A 17,303-nucleotide genomic window follows, 5' to 3' on the forward strand; every position below is an offset into this window, starting at 1 on the left:
TGATGGAGGTTCCTCCTCACCACATGACCACTCGGAGGTGGCCTTCTCCCTAATCTAATGTTCTTCTTCCTCAAAGTCTTCTTGAATTACACCTAACCCTGATCTGATCTGAGAAATTGCATCTTCAAAAATCCATCTAGTCTATGTTCTGGCACAATCAATATGTAATTGCATCTATTTTGACCTCAATTTCTGGCTGTGAGAACATGTCAGCGAACTTGCTGTTCACCGGCACCTTCACCTGACTTCCGGCAAGGTCACCGAAGACCGTACTGCTCTGATACCATTTGCTATCTAGGCATTAACACGGTTTCCAACACTATAAATGACAGAAAATTAGAAAGAAAAATTTGATTATAGTATTAAGTTGAGAATTACAACTAATAGAACGATAATTCCACTTCCGAGAGGTGGATTCTCTCCTAATATGAGCTTTCGAGAGGCTCACTCTCTCCCAATAAGAATCCTCACAATATTCAACATCATAATTATTCCTCCTAGTGAGGTCTATTTATAAAAAAACTCTCATAACAAACTCTAACTTATTCCCCAAGCTACTACTAATAGGCTATGACTAACATACCCTTCCCCTAATAACATTGATTCCTTGCATTATTGACCAAGATGATTTGATTCATACCTGCCCCAATCGCTTTTGCAACGCTTCGGGCCAGAAAGTAAATCTACCTAAGTCTCAAGTATACTTTTCAAAGAATGTTTCCATCACTGAGCAGGTGGAAATAGGTTCGGCTCTAGGGATGGAAACTACGGAGGATATGGGGTTATACTTAGGGATGCCTACTCTAACTAGTAGGGTCACTAAAGAAACTTACAGTCACCTTTGTGAAAAAATTGATAGAAGGCTTAGTGGTAGGAAGTCAAAATACTTATCTTTGGCTGGCCATATAACCCTTGCTAAATCCACTCTATCTACTATGTCCTTCTACTCAATAATTAGCCAAAATCCTCGTACCATATGCGAAGAAATTGACAAAAAAAACTCAAAGATTTATTTGGTGAGGCATTTAAGATCGAAAGAGAATCCATATCCTTTCCTGGGAAGTTCTGCAAAGGCCGAAAGAGCTAGGTGGTGTGGGAATTACTTTTGCTAAACAAGCTAATCCGGCTTTTCTAACGAAACTAGGTTGGCGAGTTTTAGCTAAACCTAATGTCTTGTGGTCTCGTGTTCTTTGTGCTAAATATTGCAAGGGTCGTTGCGATGTTGACATGTTCGAGCCGAAGCAAGGAATGTCTAATGTGTGGAGCGACATCACTGAAAATGCGAAGTTCCAAAGCAAGGGTATGCGGACAACAATTGGTGGAACTCAAACGCTTTTTAGGGATCATGCTTTGGCTACTGACACACCTCTAAAAGAGTTGGTCACTATTCCTATCCCCATGTGTTGGACTTAATGATTTTGATGATGACACAACCTCACTTACTTACTGACTAATAAGAGCTTGATTGTTTAAGTGTGTGATCAGTGCAAAGACTAGGAGAATTAAGTGTCGAGCAAAGATACCATGAGGAACAGGAAGGCCAGAAACAAAGCTATCCAAAAAGAAGAGTTCCCTCACAGGAACTGGCGCTTCAAAAATGAAGACTTGAGAAGAGAAGGTTCCCTTAGGGAACAGAAGCTTCAGAGAAGAAGCCTCGTCAGAGAAGAGAAGTTCCTTCCAAGGAACAGAAGCCTCAGAGTAGAAGCTTCATCAGAGAACATGAAGACTAAATATATTTTTATATCTTAGGATATATGTAAGTATAAGATATTAAGTTGCAATCGAAATACTATGTGGAATTGGTCTAAAAAGATAACTTTGTGCTAGCTAATTTTTAGGAAAGTTTGTTGTTTCAGGGTTTTTTGTGATCTCCTCGGATACTGGTCATGCTCTTCTGACAACGAGACTCGAACACCTTCAAAACAACGAATATTCCTTTACCAAAATATTCGCCTCCGACGATCAAGTTAGAGATCGGGAAACGGAAAGTTTAGAGAGAGAAAGTAGAGAGAAGTAGGAGCTCTTTTAATGCTCTCTTTTTTTATGTTCTGTCCCAATCCCCCCTCCCATCATAAATGATTGGGGTATTTATAGGGGTGGGAACATGTGCCCCTTTAGGGTTTGTACCCTAGAATTCCGTGACGTGATTGGCTGCGCAATCAGAGAGCGCCACGTGTCATAGGGGGGCATCGTTTTACGGCTTTCAAGGATCTTTCTCGGGATTTGGGCCTGATGAAAATAGAGGCCTTTTTTCTTTGCTGATTTCAGGTGTCCCTTTTGGGCATTTGACACGCGTCATCTTCCCATAGGGACACGTGTCGCCTTTTGAATGGGCCACGTGTCGCTATGGGATTGGGCCACGTACTTGGGGTATTTTTACCCTAAACATTTTCCCTTCAGAGGGGGTGGATCGTACGCAAACTAGCCGCCTCCTATGATTTTCTACTTGCTTTGGACGTCCACATACCCTGGAATGGGCTGGAAAAAGGGGCAGACAGGTTGTGTCCGTCCATTGAGGTGACAATTCCCCTGGACCACATATTGGGTCTTTTTCCTAAGGCATCGTCCTCGGACGATTAGGATCCATGGTGAGGCGGACGCGTATCATCTGTTATTCAAAGGGGTGTACGCCCTGGTACTCAAGCCATGCTACGTCCGCCTAACAGCTTTCTCTAGACTAAGCGTCTGAAGCTAGACGGACGCAATTTCTCAACTAAATCATTGGGAATTCTGGAGACTAAATCTTTGAGATGTAAGCTCTTGATTCTGTTATTTGGCTGTCTACTTAGATGCGTCGTTACTCGTCTGTCTCAGTTTTCATCTATACTGACGGAACCCTAACGCCATCCGCCCGATTTTCGAGTAATTTTTTCAAAAAAATTACCGTTTGAATGTTTAGGCGGGAGAGATGATTTTACTATTTTGCCCCCATAAATTCTGCCTATATATACGAGGATTTTGACTTCATTTTGGCACCTTACATCCTTGGAAATTCTAGAGAGAAGGCAGAGCATTTTAGAGAGAGGAAGTTATCCCTCCCTGAAACTTTGAGAGCCCGCCGTGAATTTGAGTTTTCCGGACGTTTTTTGAGTTTTCCGGTCAATCTTCAAGAACACCAAGAACATTTCAAGGATTTCAACACGTACAGAGGTAGGCCGCCTACATCTTTCCCCTTTTTACTTCTTTACTTGTCTTTTTCTTTACCTCAATTCTGGATCCATACTCGGCTTCGTCCGACTCTCCTCATGAGGCTTGCCATTCGCCTGGGACTGAGGAGTCTAGAGTGGACGGAGAAGAGTTAACTCCTCCTTGGAGTGAGTCTATGTCAAGTGCGTACGTACTCACCCCTACTTGTTCTTCTCTGCCCCTACAGGCGAATATGGCTAGGACCATGCGTACGCGTGAACTTCATGCGGCCAGGAACCCAGACGGCAGTCTGGTTCACCCCAGGGTCCCTTATGACCCGAAAACCCTAACAGTACCGATGTAAAGACCGCCTCCACCACACGTACAACTACCTCCACGAGCTAACAACATATGGCCGTGGAGGTAACTTCATCTTTCGAGGAACGCCAAAGAGCTCAAGGCACTTCGTCCGCACCAATTCCGGAACTTAGGTTCCCTCAATATTCCAACTCAGTCATGGATGAGGCCGAGTTGCTACTTTGCAACAACCATCCTAACCCTTGTGGGGCGGACGCTGCTGGTTCGTCCATCCCAACTTCCTCACAACCTCTGCTCCAGCAAGGCAAGGCGGACAGGCCAAGGACTAGAATCTTTATTAGAGAACCGTCCGCCCTTCCTACTCGCAGTGCCCCTCCTTCGGGAAATGAGGCGGCCACTGCAAAGACAAGGGCAAACGTCCCTTAGTCAAAGAGGATGTTCCTTCATCTAGAGGCGTACTCAGCTCTAGAGGTCGAAGCTCGGCCGAGGCAGCTGAATTGGATAGAGTGTTGTCCTCTGAGTTTGAGAGTGCTCCCCCTCACCAAATGGAAGAAGAAGAAGTTGAGAAAGAGGCCGAAGGTGAGACGACCGAAGAGGACGTCGCCAACATTGACAACTTCAGAGACCCGTACGCCTGTACGGTGGGTAGCACGGCCTTGGGCTACCTAAATCATAAATTTGACAAGTACAAGGCATCCCTCCATCTTGGGGAGGGATTTGAGATACAGCCTCCCAGAAAGTCACTTGCTGTGGCCGCCTGGGAGGAAGAGAAGCCGCGCAAAAGAGCTTTTTGCGTCTACTGGGCCGCTTTGGACGTCGGCCTGCGTTTTCCCCTCCACCCTTTTGTCCGCACCTTGCTGGACGAGTATGATATTGCTCTCTTCCAACTGACGCCAAACAGTTAATTGAATGTTTTTGGGTATTTGGTGATGTGCATCTGCAAGGGCTTCAAGCCAGACTTTGCCGTTTTCTGTGAGATGCACTCACTAACACGGCTGGAGAAGGACACAGAGGGTTGGCTTATCTTAAGCTCAACCAGAGACTACATGGTAGTGGTTGACCGTGTCAGCAAATGGAGGGATTGGAAGCACCGTTTTTACCGCATCAAGACTAAGGACGTTGAGTTCAACTTGCGGATGAAAAGGTGCAATCCCGAGCTAATCTAGCTCGGACGCGGGGACCACAAACATGACAAGCCACCCGTCCACCCCAGCCAAGAATACCAACTTGACTATTTCAAGGTCAATAGGGTCAAGTAGGGCGGCAAGACTGTACGCGTTCCTCACCACTAAGTTCCTCTATCCAGTTGGCTTCGGGATTCTACATTTATGTCTGCGTAAAGCCTGTACCAGAACTTGCCCCAAGGTGGACGCTTAGATATATTCTTTGTACGCACATGAATTTCATACTTAGAAAATTTTCTAACACTTTCTTCTTCCTTTTCCAGCGGAGGCGTACGCTATGCTTGACCCTGAACAGAAAGGTGAGGTGGAGATGGCTGACATCGACTTGGCTTAATACAAGGCTCGACAAAAGATGTACGAGCAAGCCAAGGAGGTAAACACTTGTTTTCTGTTTTTAAGTTTCTTTGTTTTCTCTTTTTCATTGTTCGCCATGGTATATTGGGAGGAGCATACTTCCTGACTTTGCACGGACGTATCTTTTCGTCCATTCAGGTACATTCGAAGGGAGCTCCTTCCAAACTTCACACGGACGCTTATAAATTCCTTTTCTTATGCCCTTGCTAATAATTGTACTTGTATTTTTAGCAGGCCACCCCACTCCAAGGGCAAGGAGGAAGCAGCCGGCTACGTCGGCTCAGGATGCGAATGCATCCAAAAGGAGGAAGACGGTCGTTGCAAAGACCCCTTCCAAAACCGCGGCCAAGACAAAGTCGCAAACTGCTCCAACGCACTCTCAAGGAGACCAACCCCGGTTGGGACAAAGCGGGGCCTCCAAGTCCGTGGATCCTGCTGTTGAGCAGGTCCATGATGCGTCCGTCCAATCGGTCGATGGGGGTAAGTCGTCCCCTATAAAAACGACCGGCCCCTTTTTGACTCCGCATGTCGAGAGAGTTCAAAAATATGACTGGTTGCACGCCAGTCAGTTGGCCAGTGACACTCCTGGCCGTTCTGGAAATGAGGGGAACGCTCCACCGCCGCCCCCTCCCTTCAATCTCTCTCCTCCGAGTTTCTCAACTGGTTAGTTATCTCTATCTTTTTTATACGTCTTTGTTTGCTTCACCTGTTCATCTAAGCTGACCATTTTGTACGGTCGTTCGCATTTATCTCGGAGGAGATGCATATGAAGCTGCCCAGCCAGTCCCTTACTGGCGCGGACATAAAGGCTATGCGCGAGGCCATGGTTCGCGCGGTTCCCCAAGCGTAGCGAGACAAGCTGTGGGGAATCAACGAAGGGTTTCTCGGCCCCATGGTCAACTACAGCGCCGAGGTATTCCTTCTTTATACCATATTATTTTTTCTCAACACTTAGCATATTTTTTCGTCATTTGGCTAAATCATTTTCCCTCCGTCCGCGGCTCTTCCTCCGCCTAAAAGCCTTCCTTGACTGGAAGGATAAGGAAAACGAGCGGCTGAACAAGGCCTGGCTCGAGGTGAGGAAGGCCGAAGATGCTGTCACCGGGACGACCGCTATTCAAAGGGTCCATCTTGAGACCCAAATTACTGCGCTGTCCGACAAGGCGGCGCAGCAAACTGAAGACCTGGTCAAACTGGGCAAAGCTCTCGAGCAAGAGACTTTGGAAAGGGAGACTATGCGCCAAGAAAGGGACACGACTGTCCTTGAGGAAGAGAAGTGGAAAGTTGGGTTTGAGGCGTGTGAGAAGCTAAAGAGCAACTTAGCCTTTGCTCAGGTTAATCTTCAGTCAGCTTTGGATGAGGCGGACGTGCTGAGGGCCGAGGTGGAAACCTTGAAGAAGTCCGTCTCGGACTTGACTGAGAAGCTGAAAGCTCCTCGGCCGCCCAGTGCTAAAGAAGTCGTCCGCATTGAGCACAACGCTGAAGAACGGCTTAAGGCTCACTTCTTTGACGCCTTTGAGCTGATGGTGGCCGACGGTGAGGCGGCCTACTACCAGGAGCACTTTGCTAAGCGCCTGGCGTACGTCTATCTCAGGGAAGAGGCAAAGAAGGCCGGCCAACCTCCTCAAGAGCTAGTGGTCACTTCCCTAGAGTCCGGAGGACAAAGAGGAAGTTGAAGGTGATGATGAGGAGGAGGCGGACGATGGCGCTGAAAAGGTAGAAGACGAGATGTCCGTCCCTGACCCGGCCAAGGAAGAAAAGTATGTGATGGAGGTGAAGGAGTTATGTCTTCGTCGTGTGCAATTACTAGATATATAATTGGATCAAATTATGGAGATAATTAAGTCCGGATATTTGGGTCGTCGTTTTGCCATAGCTAGAGGTACTTACGATCTTTGGACTAGTAAAATAGGCCAAAGCCCAATTGGACGAATCCTATAAGGTCATACAAAGGGTCTAGATCAAGCATTAGAGGACGAGGCCCATCATGGGCCTCATCACTCTATGTGGCCGGCCATGTAGGGGAATTAAGAGGCTTTTGGGCTTCGTGCCCTAGTCTAATTATAATGAGATTATAAATAGACTAGGTGCCTAGGTTTGCATGTATGCAATTTAGTGATCTTTTGATCAAAACCGAATTAGCAAACACGAAACCCAACCCCTCTCATATTCTTCTCTCTCACGGCTCTCTCCTACTCCCGGTGCACGGTGGTGTCTCGTGGTGGTGGTGGTTCGTGCGTTGGTCGGTTGTCCGAAAAGGTGGTGATCGCGGTTTTCCTCAATCACTCGACCAATCTAGTATTGGTGGACGACTCGTTCAAATCTCGTGGACTAAGTTGAGAAGCAACACTTGGGGCTCTATTCTCTCCCTAATTTGCCTGTCGAATAGCTTTGTGGAATTCACGCATCAAAGGATTCTGTGTCTTGTGTGTTATGCATGCGATTCTTAGTTTAGGTGTTTTATGAATATGATTCATGTTATTTCCGCTGTGTAGTACCTATAAACTCCTACAGTGTTATCAGTTAGCCTCTTGCATGATCGCGCTAGATCATAATAATACAATTATTTGATGTCCACGTTAATTTTATAATCAATTAAGAGGGAGAAATTAAATTAATTATGGTTCAATTATTATATTTAATGTGATTAAACTTTTGGAATCGATTCAATGCGATTTAATTACGCTCAAATAGCCATGAAGAAGACCGAATTATGCCCTAATATGTTCGAAAATTTCGAGTCCTGGAACCCTAATTTCGAAAATTCCAAGCCCTAAAATATGATTTTTGTGCTTGATTTTGTTTTATGTTTCATAATTTTAGTTGGATTGATTTATGCATAAAAATGTTTTATGTATGATCATAGATTTAATTTTAAAATTTAGAATTAAGTTGGGATTATTTTTATGATGAACCCTAATTTTAAAGTTGAATATGATTTAATTTTAATTTTATGGACTGATTTAATTTAATTAGGATAAATGTTATTTTAATTAGATTAAAAACATAAAAAAAAAAAATTTATCCATGCCCGGCAACCGCGGCTGGGTGGCGCATCCACTGCGGCTGTCGATCAGGTGGTCAGTCCAGAGGGACGGGAAGGGGAGGGCGGAGGTCCGGTGGCCGTGGACGGCAGCGTGCAAGTGTTGCACAGCTGCTGCCCCGGCTAGAGCAGGGCTGCGACTGCTGCCTTGCGCGGTAGTGGCTGCTGCAAAGCCGCCAGCCCCACCGTGGCTTGCCAACCACGGTGGCCTGTAGCCCGGCAGAAGCAGCTGCCACGCTGCTGCCCTTTGTGGCAGTGGCTGCTGTCACGGCAGCCAGCCACCGTGGCTAGATTCAGCTAGCCAACCACGGTGGCCAGCGGTGGTGGTTGCGGTTTTTCAAAAAAAAAATCTGTTTTTGAAAAATTATTTCAAGATATCTACGAATTATTTTGGGATAAAATCACTTTTATTTTGGATAAGTTAAAATATTTTGAAAATATGGTCTTTTATTTTAAAAGATAAAATTTGTTTTATTTGGATAAGATCTTTTATTTTAGGATAAAATCAAATATTCAAAATTTGTTATATTTGATATTATCCATATTTAGTTTGTTATTTTTGTAATTATCCTAAATTAAAGTGGTTAATTTTGGATAAGATGATTAGGATATTCTGAGCATATTCCAAAAGGATAATAATTAATTTAAATAATGTGATTATCCCATAATTAGATTAGGATGTAATTGATTTTAAAATTATTTGATTGGCTAGTCATTAAGATAGAATCTCTTAACTTAGTTAGGATAATCATGGAAGATTAAATATGATTTATCTTTCTTTGATTTGATTCTATCTCATGACTAAATTAAATATATGATATTTTATGAACCGTCATGAATAATATATGATATTATCTAATTATGATTAAAATATAAAATATTTCAGGAAATGCGTTGACTTTATTATGAACATTCGATGTTGTAGTTTAGACAAGCATGTTGAGTGATTTATTATATGGCACTTTTCTAATATATGATATTATGTTGCTATATGTAGACTAGTATGGCCCATAGATTCTTAAATACGATATGCGCATCGTGATGTATTTTTGTAATCTAAAAACGGTCTGCGTACCGTTAAGTATATTTATAACTTTTATTTAATGTAAATAGAATAGTTATTTAAATGGTGTTAGCCCAAAAGAAGCCCATGAAGTGAAGGCCCAAAGGAGCAAGGTGGATGAAGATCCATGATGATTCAAGTGGGAGCATTTTTCATTTCTAGTTTTCTTAGGACTAAGGGGCCATACTACGTCATGTTTATTTCATTGCATTAGTTGATTATGCATGTTTAGGTTTATTTATGTTGCTTGATGATGCGCTAGAGTTCACTAAATAATCACAACATAATAAATCTAGATCCCAGTAATATATTGAGGCAGCTTTTCCAATTAAAAACCCGACGAAACCTTCGATCGTTTATGATGGGTCGGCCTTAGCAGAGTGTCATAATATATCTTGGGGAAGTGGGGGTAGGACCAATTCTACAATTTTAATTGGTTTAACTCAACAAGGTTACCTAAAGCGTTTAGAACCTTGAAGCTAAGGGTAATAATTAAACATGTGATGGTTAATTATTTAACCAAGAGTTACAAGAGTTGTAATCAGTAAAGAGTGTACTTGCCTTGAAAATTTAATGGTTGATGGTAGGGCCTCAGTCCGGTCAATTATTGCACAAATAAAGGATCTTGGAATCACTTAAAATTCAATTGGGATCATTTAATCATTGAATAAAGTGTTTTAAAGTTACCAAATGAATGCGTTGTATGGTACTTTAATTTATTAAACATAATTATTAAACTTTGCCTTATTTTGACATAGATGGGTAGCCGTAATAACAATGACAACAACGTTTATAATTTGCGACCATTCCTTGAGAAGGATAGGTTGACAGGGGAAAACCTTTCCAACTAGGAAAGAATGCTAAGGCTTGTTCTGAAATCTGAAGGTAAGGACGATGTCATTGATACCCCATTGCCAGGACCTCTGCCAGAAAATCCTACTGCGGCAGAGATCAAGAAGCACAAGGAAGCTCATGATAGAGCTATGCCTATCACTTGCTTAATGATTACTACCATGGAACCTAGTCTTCAAAAACGTTTTGAGGACCAGGATGCCTACTCAATCATGGAAGAACTCAAAGCTTTGTTTAAGAAACAAGCTAGAGTTGAAAGATACGAGCTTCATTGTGAGATTCTGGATTGTAGAATGGAGAAGGGTACCACAGTTCATGATCATGTTTTCAAAATGATCGGCCTAATTCAAAGTATGGAGAAACTGGGGTACCCATATAGTGATGATTTGGCAACAAACATCATTCTCCACTCACTTCAAGAAAGTTTCAACCAGTTTATCATGAATTTTAACATGACTGCCAATGCAAAGACTATGAATCAATTGCATGCAATGCTGGTTAGTGCTGAGAAACAAATCCCTAAGGAACCTAAGAAGGAAGTTCTTATGATTTAAAAGGGAAAGGGGTTCAAGAAGAAGGGGCAAAATGCTAGTGCCAAGAGCAAGGGCAAGTAAGTTGCCAAGGCTCCTGAAAAGCCTAAGGCGAATCCAAAACCCAAGGCTGCAAGTTAGAGTGAATGCTTTTATTGCAAGAAGAAGGGGCATTGGAAACGCAATTGCCAGAAATACCTTGATTTCCTCAAGAAGAAGAATGGAGCATCAACCTCAGGTATAATGCTATAAACATTTTAACTTTCACTCAGGTATGTGATACCAAGTTGCAGTGCTTAACATTGTGATGTTGCGCAGGAACTGCAAACAAGTGAAGCTAGCATGGAGATAGGGCTTGAAGGTGCACTAGAAGTTTTGAGTGGCAAGAAATAGCTTCATAGCTTTATTTTCTGATTAGTTTATCATGACATCTAGAACAATTTCCAGTTTTTGATGAGACAATATTTCGGTTTTCTTGTTTTGAATACTGATTTGTTTTTACTTGGCTTGGACAAATGTTGATCCATGACCAAGGTAATAAATTGAATTAATTTTGCTAGATATGAGTTAATTTTGGTTTTATGACATTGATATAAGTAGATCACAAAAGTAAATTTAGATGATTCAAAGTAAACTTACTTATAAATAAAGTAAGGTTAGGCCACATAAACCATTTGCACATCCAAAGTTATGGGTGGAATCTTACTCTTATATGATTATGAATCACTTGAGAATTGGAAGTCATGCTTGATAAGGTAAAATGACCAAATTACCTTTTAGTTGAAAGGGTAAAAGAGATAAAATGACCTTTTGGAACACAAACATATGATGTGTGTGTACCACAAGTTCAAGATTTAGCAAAAGGATTTAACTAATTCATTGCTCTTATTAACTATTTAAGTTAATATGTTGATAATTACTTAATGAAGTAAAGGTTGGAATCATTGAAATGTTCAAAATTCCAAAATGAAATGTAAAATCAAGTTTGAGATAAACAATTTAGCACCACAATATGATTGTTGTGATAAATATTTAACTCAAAACAAATGATCATCTAAAGGAATTATTGAATTAGTTCACAATCCAGGAACATTACAATTAAATTGTATGTTTAAAGCAGGAATCAAACTTTTCTTGCCATGATTCGATCCAAGATTTAATGATTTACAAATATCGTTTTTGAGGATATGCATTAGAACAACAACAATTGCGAATATACTAAATAGAAACTTAACCAAAGCAGTAGAAAAGATGTCATAAGAGTTATAGACTGGAAATGTTCCAAAAGTTATCTTTTCTAAAATGGATTGAGGGAATATGAAATCTATGTAAAATGTTTATAAAGATGGCATAATAAACCCTAAATAAGAGGTATTATTCCTACAATCGCGTAGAAACAAAATGTTTGTTGCTGGCGATAGTGTCTTTATAGAAAGAAATGTCTTCCTACAAAGCCAAGTGGGAGTAAAGTTAGATCTTGATGAGATTCGAGACGAGCAACAAATGGATGTGGATAACACTACATTAGAGACGAAGGCGCATGAAATCAGCTAATTTGATAAAACATGTGTCGAAGCAAGCTAATTCAACTAGCGAGACTTCTATCGTCCTACTAGAATGAAAGGCTTCAAACAGTTGAAGAGATAAATTCTATTGTCGCTCATACCTATCGTGGGTTACTTAGGATCAAAACAAACATTTTGTTGAAATTCTGGTAAAATGTGGGTTCTAAAATTTTCCTATTGGAATGGTTGGAATCTATACCTACAAACAAGCTTTGGACAAGTGCCAACTCAGAAAGTGGCTCAAAGCCAAGAAATCCTGAATAGACTCCACGTCTGTAAAGATGTGCTAGTCCATGATAGTCTTACAAATGGGGTCAAACCTATTAGATGTGTAAGCCTATTCGGATTATTCTAGTTATGGAGATCAAAATCACCTTCATGAAATGTTCTTGATGGATGGCATGCATATGATACAACCTAAGAGTTTTGAAATCCATAAATTCCTAGAATGTTTTGCAAACTTTATAAATTCATTTATGGATTGAAGTAAGCATTAGGGAGTTGGAACATTCATTAGGAAATCAAACAGTTTGATTACCTTGGAAGAATGAAAAGGAATCTTGTACAAACAAGAAGTTTAGTGGGAACAATTGGTCTTCTTAGTCTAGTATGTAGTTGACATACATTTCATATGAAATGATAAATCAATGGTTGAATAAGTCAAGCAATGGTTAGAAAGATTGTTTCTATATGAAAGACTTAGGAGATGTTGAGTACATATTGGGAATCAAAATCCACAAAGTGAATCTTGAAGGATGACTGGACCTAATCAAGAGACTAATGTTGATAAGGTTCTTAACAAATTCAAGATGCAAGAATCTAAGAGAGGATCTCTTCCCATGTCTCATGGTTTTACACTTAGTAAAACTCAGTGCCTTAAAAGCTAGTAGGGTTGAGTTGTAAAGGTATTGTACCTTATGCTTCGGCAAAAGGGTCCATTACATATACCATGAAATTTATAAAGCAAGTTGTTACATATGACTTGTGCATGTATAGCAAGTTTCAAGCAAATACAGAATAAGCATACGGAGAGTTACAAAGAACAAATCCTTGAGTATTTGAGAAGCTCTAAAGGAATGTTTCTAGTTTATGGTGTTAAAGGTAAACAAATTGTCAAAAGGTTTTACGGATGCAAGTTCTTCCAAACAGGCAAGATGATTCTAGAAGTTGATCTAGATGCATATTTTTGTTAGTATGGAGAAGTACAGTGAGCTTGAAGAGTTCAAAGCAGAGCACTATTGCATGCTCAATGTTAGAATATGTGTATTAAGCTATAGTCGGATAGTTTTAGAGGAAGTTCGGATTAAAATGTCATATGACTAAAGGATCACCTTTGCCCAAGAACAAAGGAGCCAGGGTCACATCACAAATCTAAACAAATGGATATGAGATATCGCCTCAGTTATGAGATCATTGACCAGCGGGAGGTCATGTTCTGCAAAGTTTTATTATGCGTGAGAAATCACTAAAACCCCTTCCTTAGACTAAGGTATGAAAGTTATATTAAAGTCATGGATTGAAGAAAATTATGTAATTTAAGTTGTGTATGTTTGAGAAAACATATAACATGAGAAATACATCAATTTGCAGGATTATGTTTAAAACAGAAATTATTATTTCTCTTATTTAATTATGGTTTTGGAAATTAAATAAAATGTCCAAAATAATTATGAATTGATGGGCTCACTAGGTTGATGACCTTTTGAATTAAAACCCCACAGGTGAGCAAAATTCATATATTATTTAAGTTCCTAGTTCAAAATCATTAAAGTGGACATAAATGATTTCAACAAATGTACTAGCATGGAAGATTGATTGGATAGCGCAGTTTCATGGGCTATATGGGCATAGTGATGCTCGGTCAATCACTTGGATATGCATGAATGATGTATGATCGAACTATTGACCTACTTTGAAGTTCAAGTATAGAGCTTCCGTATATATTAGTGGATTCCTTTGACATGAGTGGAACATGATTTCATTCAATGGATGTTATGGCTGTGGTACACTCAAACGTCTGCCCGTAACTGGAGATTATAAAGGATGTTTACCGGTCATTTCAGAAGTTGAGTGGGAGGATTTTTGCCACAAGATTGGATAGAGTCTACCTATTAAATTAGGAAATGTGTCATGGCCGCTTGAAGAGGGAAAATTCAGAAAATACGTGGCCGCGTTCAAATGCAGTACTCAGTAGTCATTTGGTTTTGTAATTCTAACTCAGTTTTCAAGTAATAATTTGTAGATTAATATGATCTCGACATGTGATGCAGTCATATTATCAAATCGACACATATTAACTTAAGGAATTTGAATATTGCACCCTTGTCTCAGACAAGTGGGAGATTGAAGGAGTTATGTCTTCGTCGTGTGCAATTACTAGATATATAATTGGATCAAATTATGGAGATAATTAAGTCCGGACATTTGGGTCGTCGTTTTGCTATAGCTAGAGGTACTTACGATCTTTGGACTAGTAAAATGACCAAAGCCCAATTGGACGGATCCTATAAGGTCACACAAAGGGGCTAGATCGAGCATTAGAGGACGAGGCCCATCATGGGCCTCATCACTCTAGGTGGCCGGCCATGTAGGTGAATTAAGAGGCTTTTGGGATTCGTGCCCTAGTCTAATTATAATGAGATTATAAATAGACTAGGTGTCTAGGTTTGCATGTATGCAATTTAGTGATCTTTTGATCAAACCCGAGTTAGCAAACACGAAACCCAACCCCTCTTATATTCCTCTCTCTCACAGCTCTCTCCTCCTCCCCGGCGCACGGTGGTGTCTCGTGGTGGTGGTGGTTCGTGCGGTGGTCGGTTGTCCAAAAAGGTGGTGATCGCGGTTTTCCTCATTTAGCGACAACCGAACCTGCTGTTCAAACATTCCAGTTCAGAACATCTCGTCTTCCAGAACGCAAAAGAATTAGGCTTCAGTGCTACGAGTATCCGATGACGGAGGGATTCAATGACAAATTTTTGTAAGTTTTAATTATTTGGACCGATTAGCTTTCCTTGTCCTTTCAATGTTTATTGTTTTCTAATAAACCTCAAATTTGGTTGATGCAGCAAAGAGAGGGACTGTATTAATATGGATTGTGCTATCATCATGTGTGATATTACTGACGAATCGAGTATGAAGCCTGTTGATGACTGGATTGAATTATTTAAAAGGTGTGTATACTCATATGTTATGAAATCAACAAATTCCCTATTGTTGATTTTTTTTTTCTTCTGGACTTTTAAGTTCTATTATTTTCTATCGTTTTCCTGGTAATTTTAGATTATTTGTGTTAAAATTTGAATGCAGATATGGGAAAGAAATCCCAACTATTGTTTGTGGAAATAAAGCTGATTTGATACCAATCGGGGTAGTAAAGCCAATCGGCTACAATTCTAAGAGTAACAATGTGGTGTGGACTCCTTGTTCAGTTAAGAGCTTGAAAGGTCTTTAGGTGCCTTTCACTTATATTGCCAGGATTCTGACCACTGGGTAATTTATATTTTTGGTGAAAGTTTTTCATAACTATTTCTTTTTTCGTTTTTATACATCTAACTTCTATCCTTTTGTTGTTTTAGACCTCATGACCTTCCTTTCTCTTTCTTCAATGAGATGGCTAGGAGAGGCCTTCCCCTACATAAATGAAACCTTATTGCAGTATATTCAAGAGTAAGCATTCTGATGGACTAGAGATGCCTTTAGATTTTGATCAAAACTACATTGTGCCTCAGGGGCTTGTAAGATACAAGTGTTATAATTACTTGTAGGAGGAACATTGGGTGTTTTTATCTCATTATAAATATGTGATAAATCGTTTGTATAATAAGGGTTTAATTATGGTAATCTAGCCATCTAATGAACTTGGATTTCAAAAATTTATCGGATCATTCTCGAACACTTAGCATTGTAGATGTCAATTGTCACACTTTGTGCCCATATATTGTGTATCTAAATGGCAGCAATCCTACATTATTTCTACTACTACAATGTACCCGTACAAATTGTACGGGATATATATTATAAAGAAAAGTATTAAAGAATATTATAAAAAAAGAATTATATTTCAAATAAAAGTTGATTTTTGATATAGTATATTTATTTTTTTGTTTCGATGATTATTAATTTAATAATAAGTTTAAGGGACATGATCTTCTTAGTGGGTATGAGTAGTGGCGTAATAGATTTGCTGCACAAAGAAGTTTTTCCAAGGTGTTTATTGCTCTATAAATAGTTCATAATTTCTGTTGAAAAAATTCACCCTTGCTCACATAAGTTTTCAAGCTTTTAATCGAGTTAAGAGTCCAATTCCACATAAGTTGAATAGAGTGTTCTTAATGTTCTTGTACTAGAGTTTTTATTTTTTCTTTCGAGTTGTAATTTGGAGAATGGGGAAGTTTGAGTGAACTTCTGTATTGTGAGAAAGAGAAAGAGAAAGAGAAAGAGAAGAGATAAGTTAGAAGAGAGAAAGAGAAGAGAAGGAGTAACAAGTTAGGTTACTTGTTCCTCGAGGCTTCAAGTTCGTTGAGGAAATTGAAGTAAGAGTTTTTTGTTGTAATAGGATTTATTGCCCTATTCTAGTGAAGATTCTTTTCCTAAAATCTCAAGTGGTCGTGGTTTTTCTCCTTGATTAGGGCCAAGGAGTTTTCCACGTAAAAATCTCTCGTGCACTTTAGTTCCTTTTGTTTATCTTTCTGTTCCTTTATCTTACTTAGCTTTAATTTCGCAAAAAGTTTGGCTAAACTCTTATACTACAATTCCACCCCCCTTCTTGTAGTATTCATAGAAACAACACCATGGAATTGAACTAGCTGGCGTGACAGTGGAAGATAAGTGGGAAACCGATCATGGCCGGAGGTGGAACATCTTTGCCTCTTTCTTAGACTCGGATACTTTGAAGCTTATACAAAATCATGAGGTTAGAGCAAACCCGAGTATTAGGGATTTAATCTACTTGAAGGGGGATTCAAAGGGAAAACTTACAATCAAATATGTCCTTAGCATCATGCGCTACGAAACAGATGTTCTTGATGAAGAATGTTGGAATCTTGTGTGGAAGGCACTTGTGCAATAGCGTGTGCATGCTTTTTATGGCTACCTTTCCATGACAGGGTGCTTGGAACCATAACAGGTTCAAAAGGAAACTCACTGACGATCCCCATTGCTTCATTTGTGGTCATATGGAAGAAAGTACCCTACACATATTGCGTGACTGCTCAGCAGCAAAGCAAGTCTAAAAAATGGTACTCACTCCTACTCTCGCTCGTGATTTCT

General features: G+C 40.1%; 1 protein-coding gene across 1 annotated transcript; it reads left to right on the plus strand.

Moving 5' to 3' along the window:
• The first annotated feature begins 14,895 nt into the window (after positions 1-14,895).
• On the plus strand, positions 14,896-15,516 carry LOC110727741 (GTP-binding nuclear protein Ran, testis-specific isoform-like). The gene is made up of 3 exons (XM_021907321.1): positions 14,896-15,012; positions 15,101-15,205; positions 15,342-15,516. Exons 1-3 carry the CDS (start codon positions 14,984-14,986, stop codon positions 15,484-15,486), a joined length of 279 nt encoding a protein of 92 aa, XP_021763013.1. The 5' UTR covers positions 14,896-14,983; the 3' UTR covers positions 15,487-15,516.
• Positions 15,517-17,303: the final 1,787 nt, after the last annotated feature.

The sequence above is a fragment of the Chenopodium quinoa genome, unplaced genomic scaffold (assembly GCF_001683475.1).
Source record: "Chenopodium quinoa cultivar QQ74 unplaced genomic scaffold, ASM168347v1, whole genome shotgun sequence".
NCBI lineage: Eukaryota > Viridiplantae > Streptophyta > Magnoliopsida > Caryophyllales > Amaranthaceae > Chenopodium > Chenopodium quinoa.

Coding starts and splice junctions, on each gene's coding strand:
- LOC110727741 (XM_021907321.1), top strand. CDS start 14,984: ATGACGGAGGGATTCAATGACAAATTTTT. Junction 15,013..15,100: donor GGATTCAATGACAAATTTTT/GTAAGTTTTAAT, acceptor TGGTTGATGCAG/CAAAGAGAGGGACTGTATTA. Junction 15,206..15,341: donor TGGATTGAATTATTTAAAAG/GTGTGTATACTC, acceptor ATTTGAATGCAG/ATATGGGAAAGAAATCCCAA.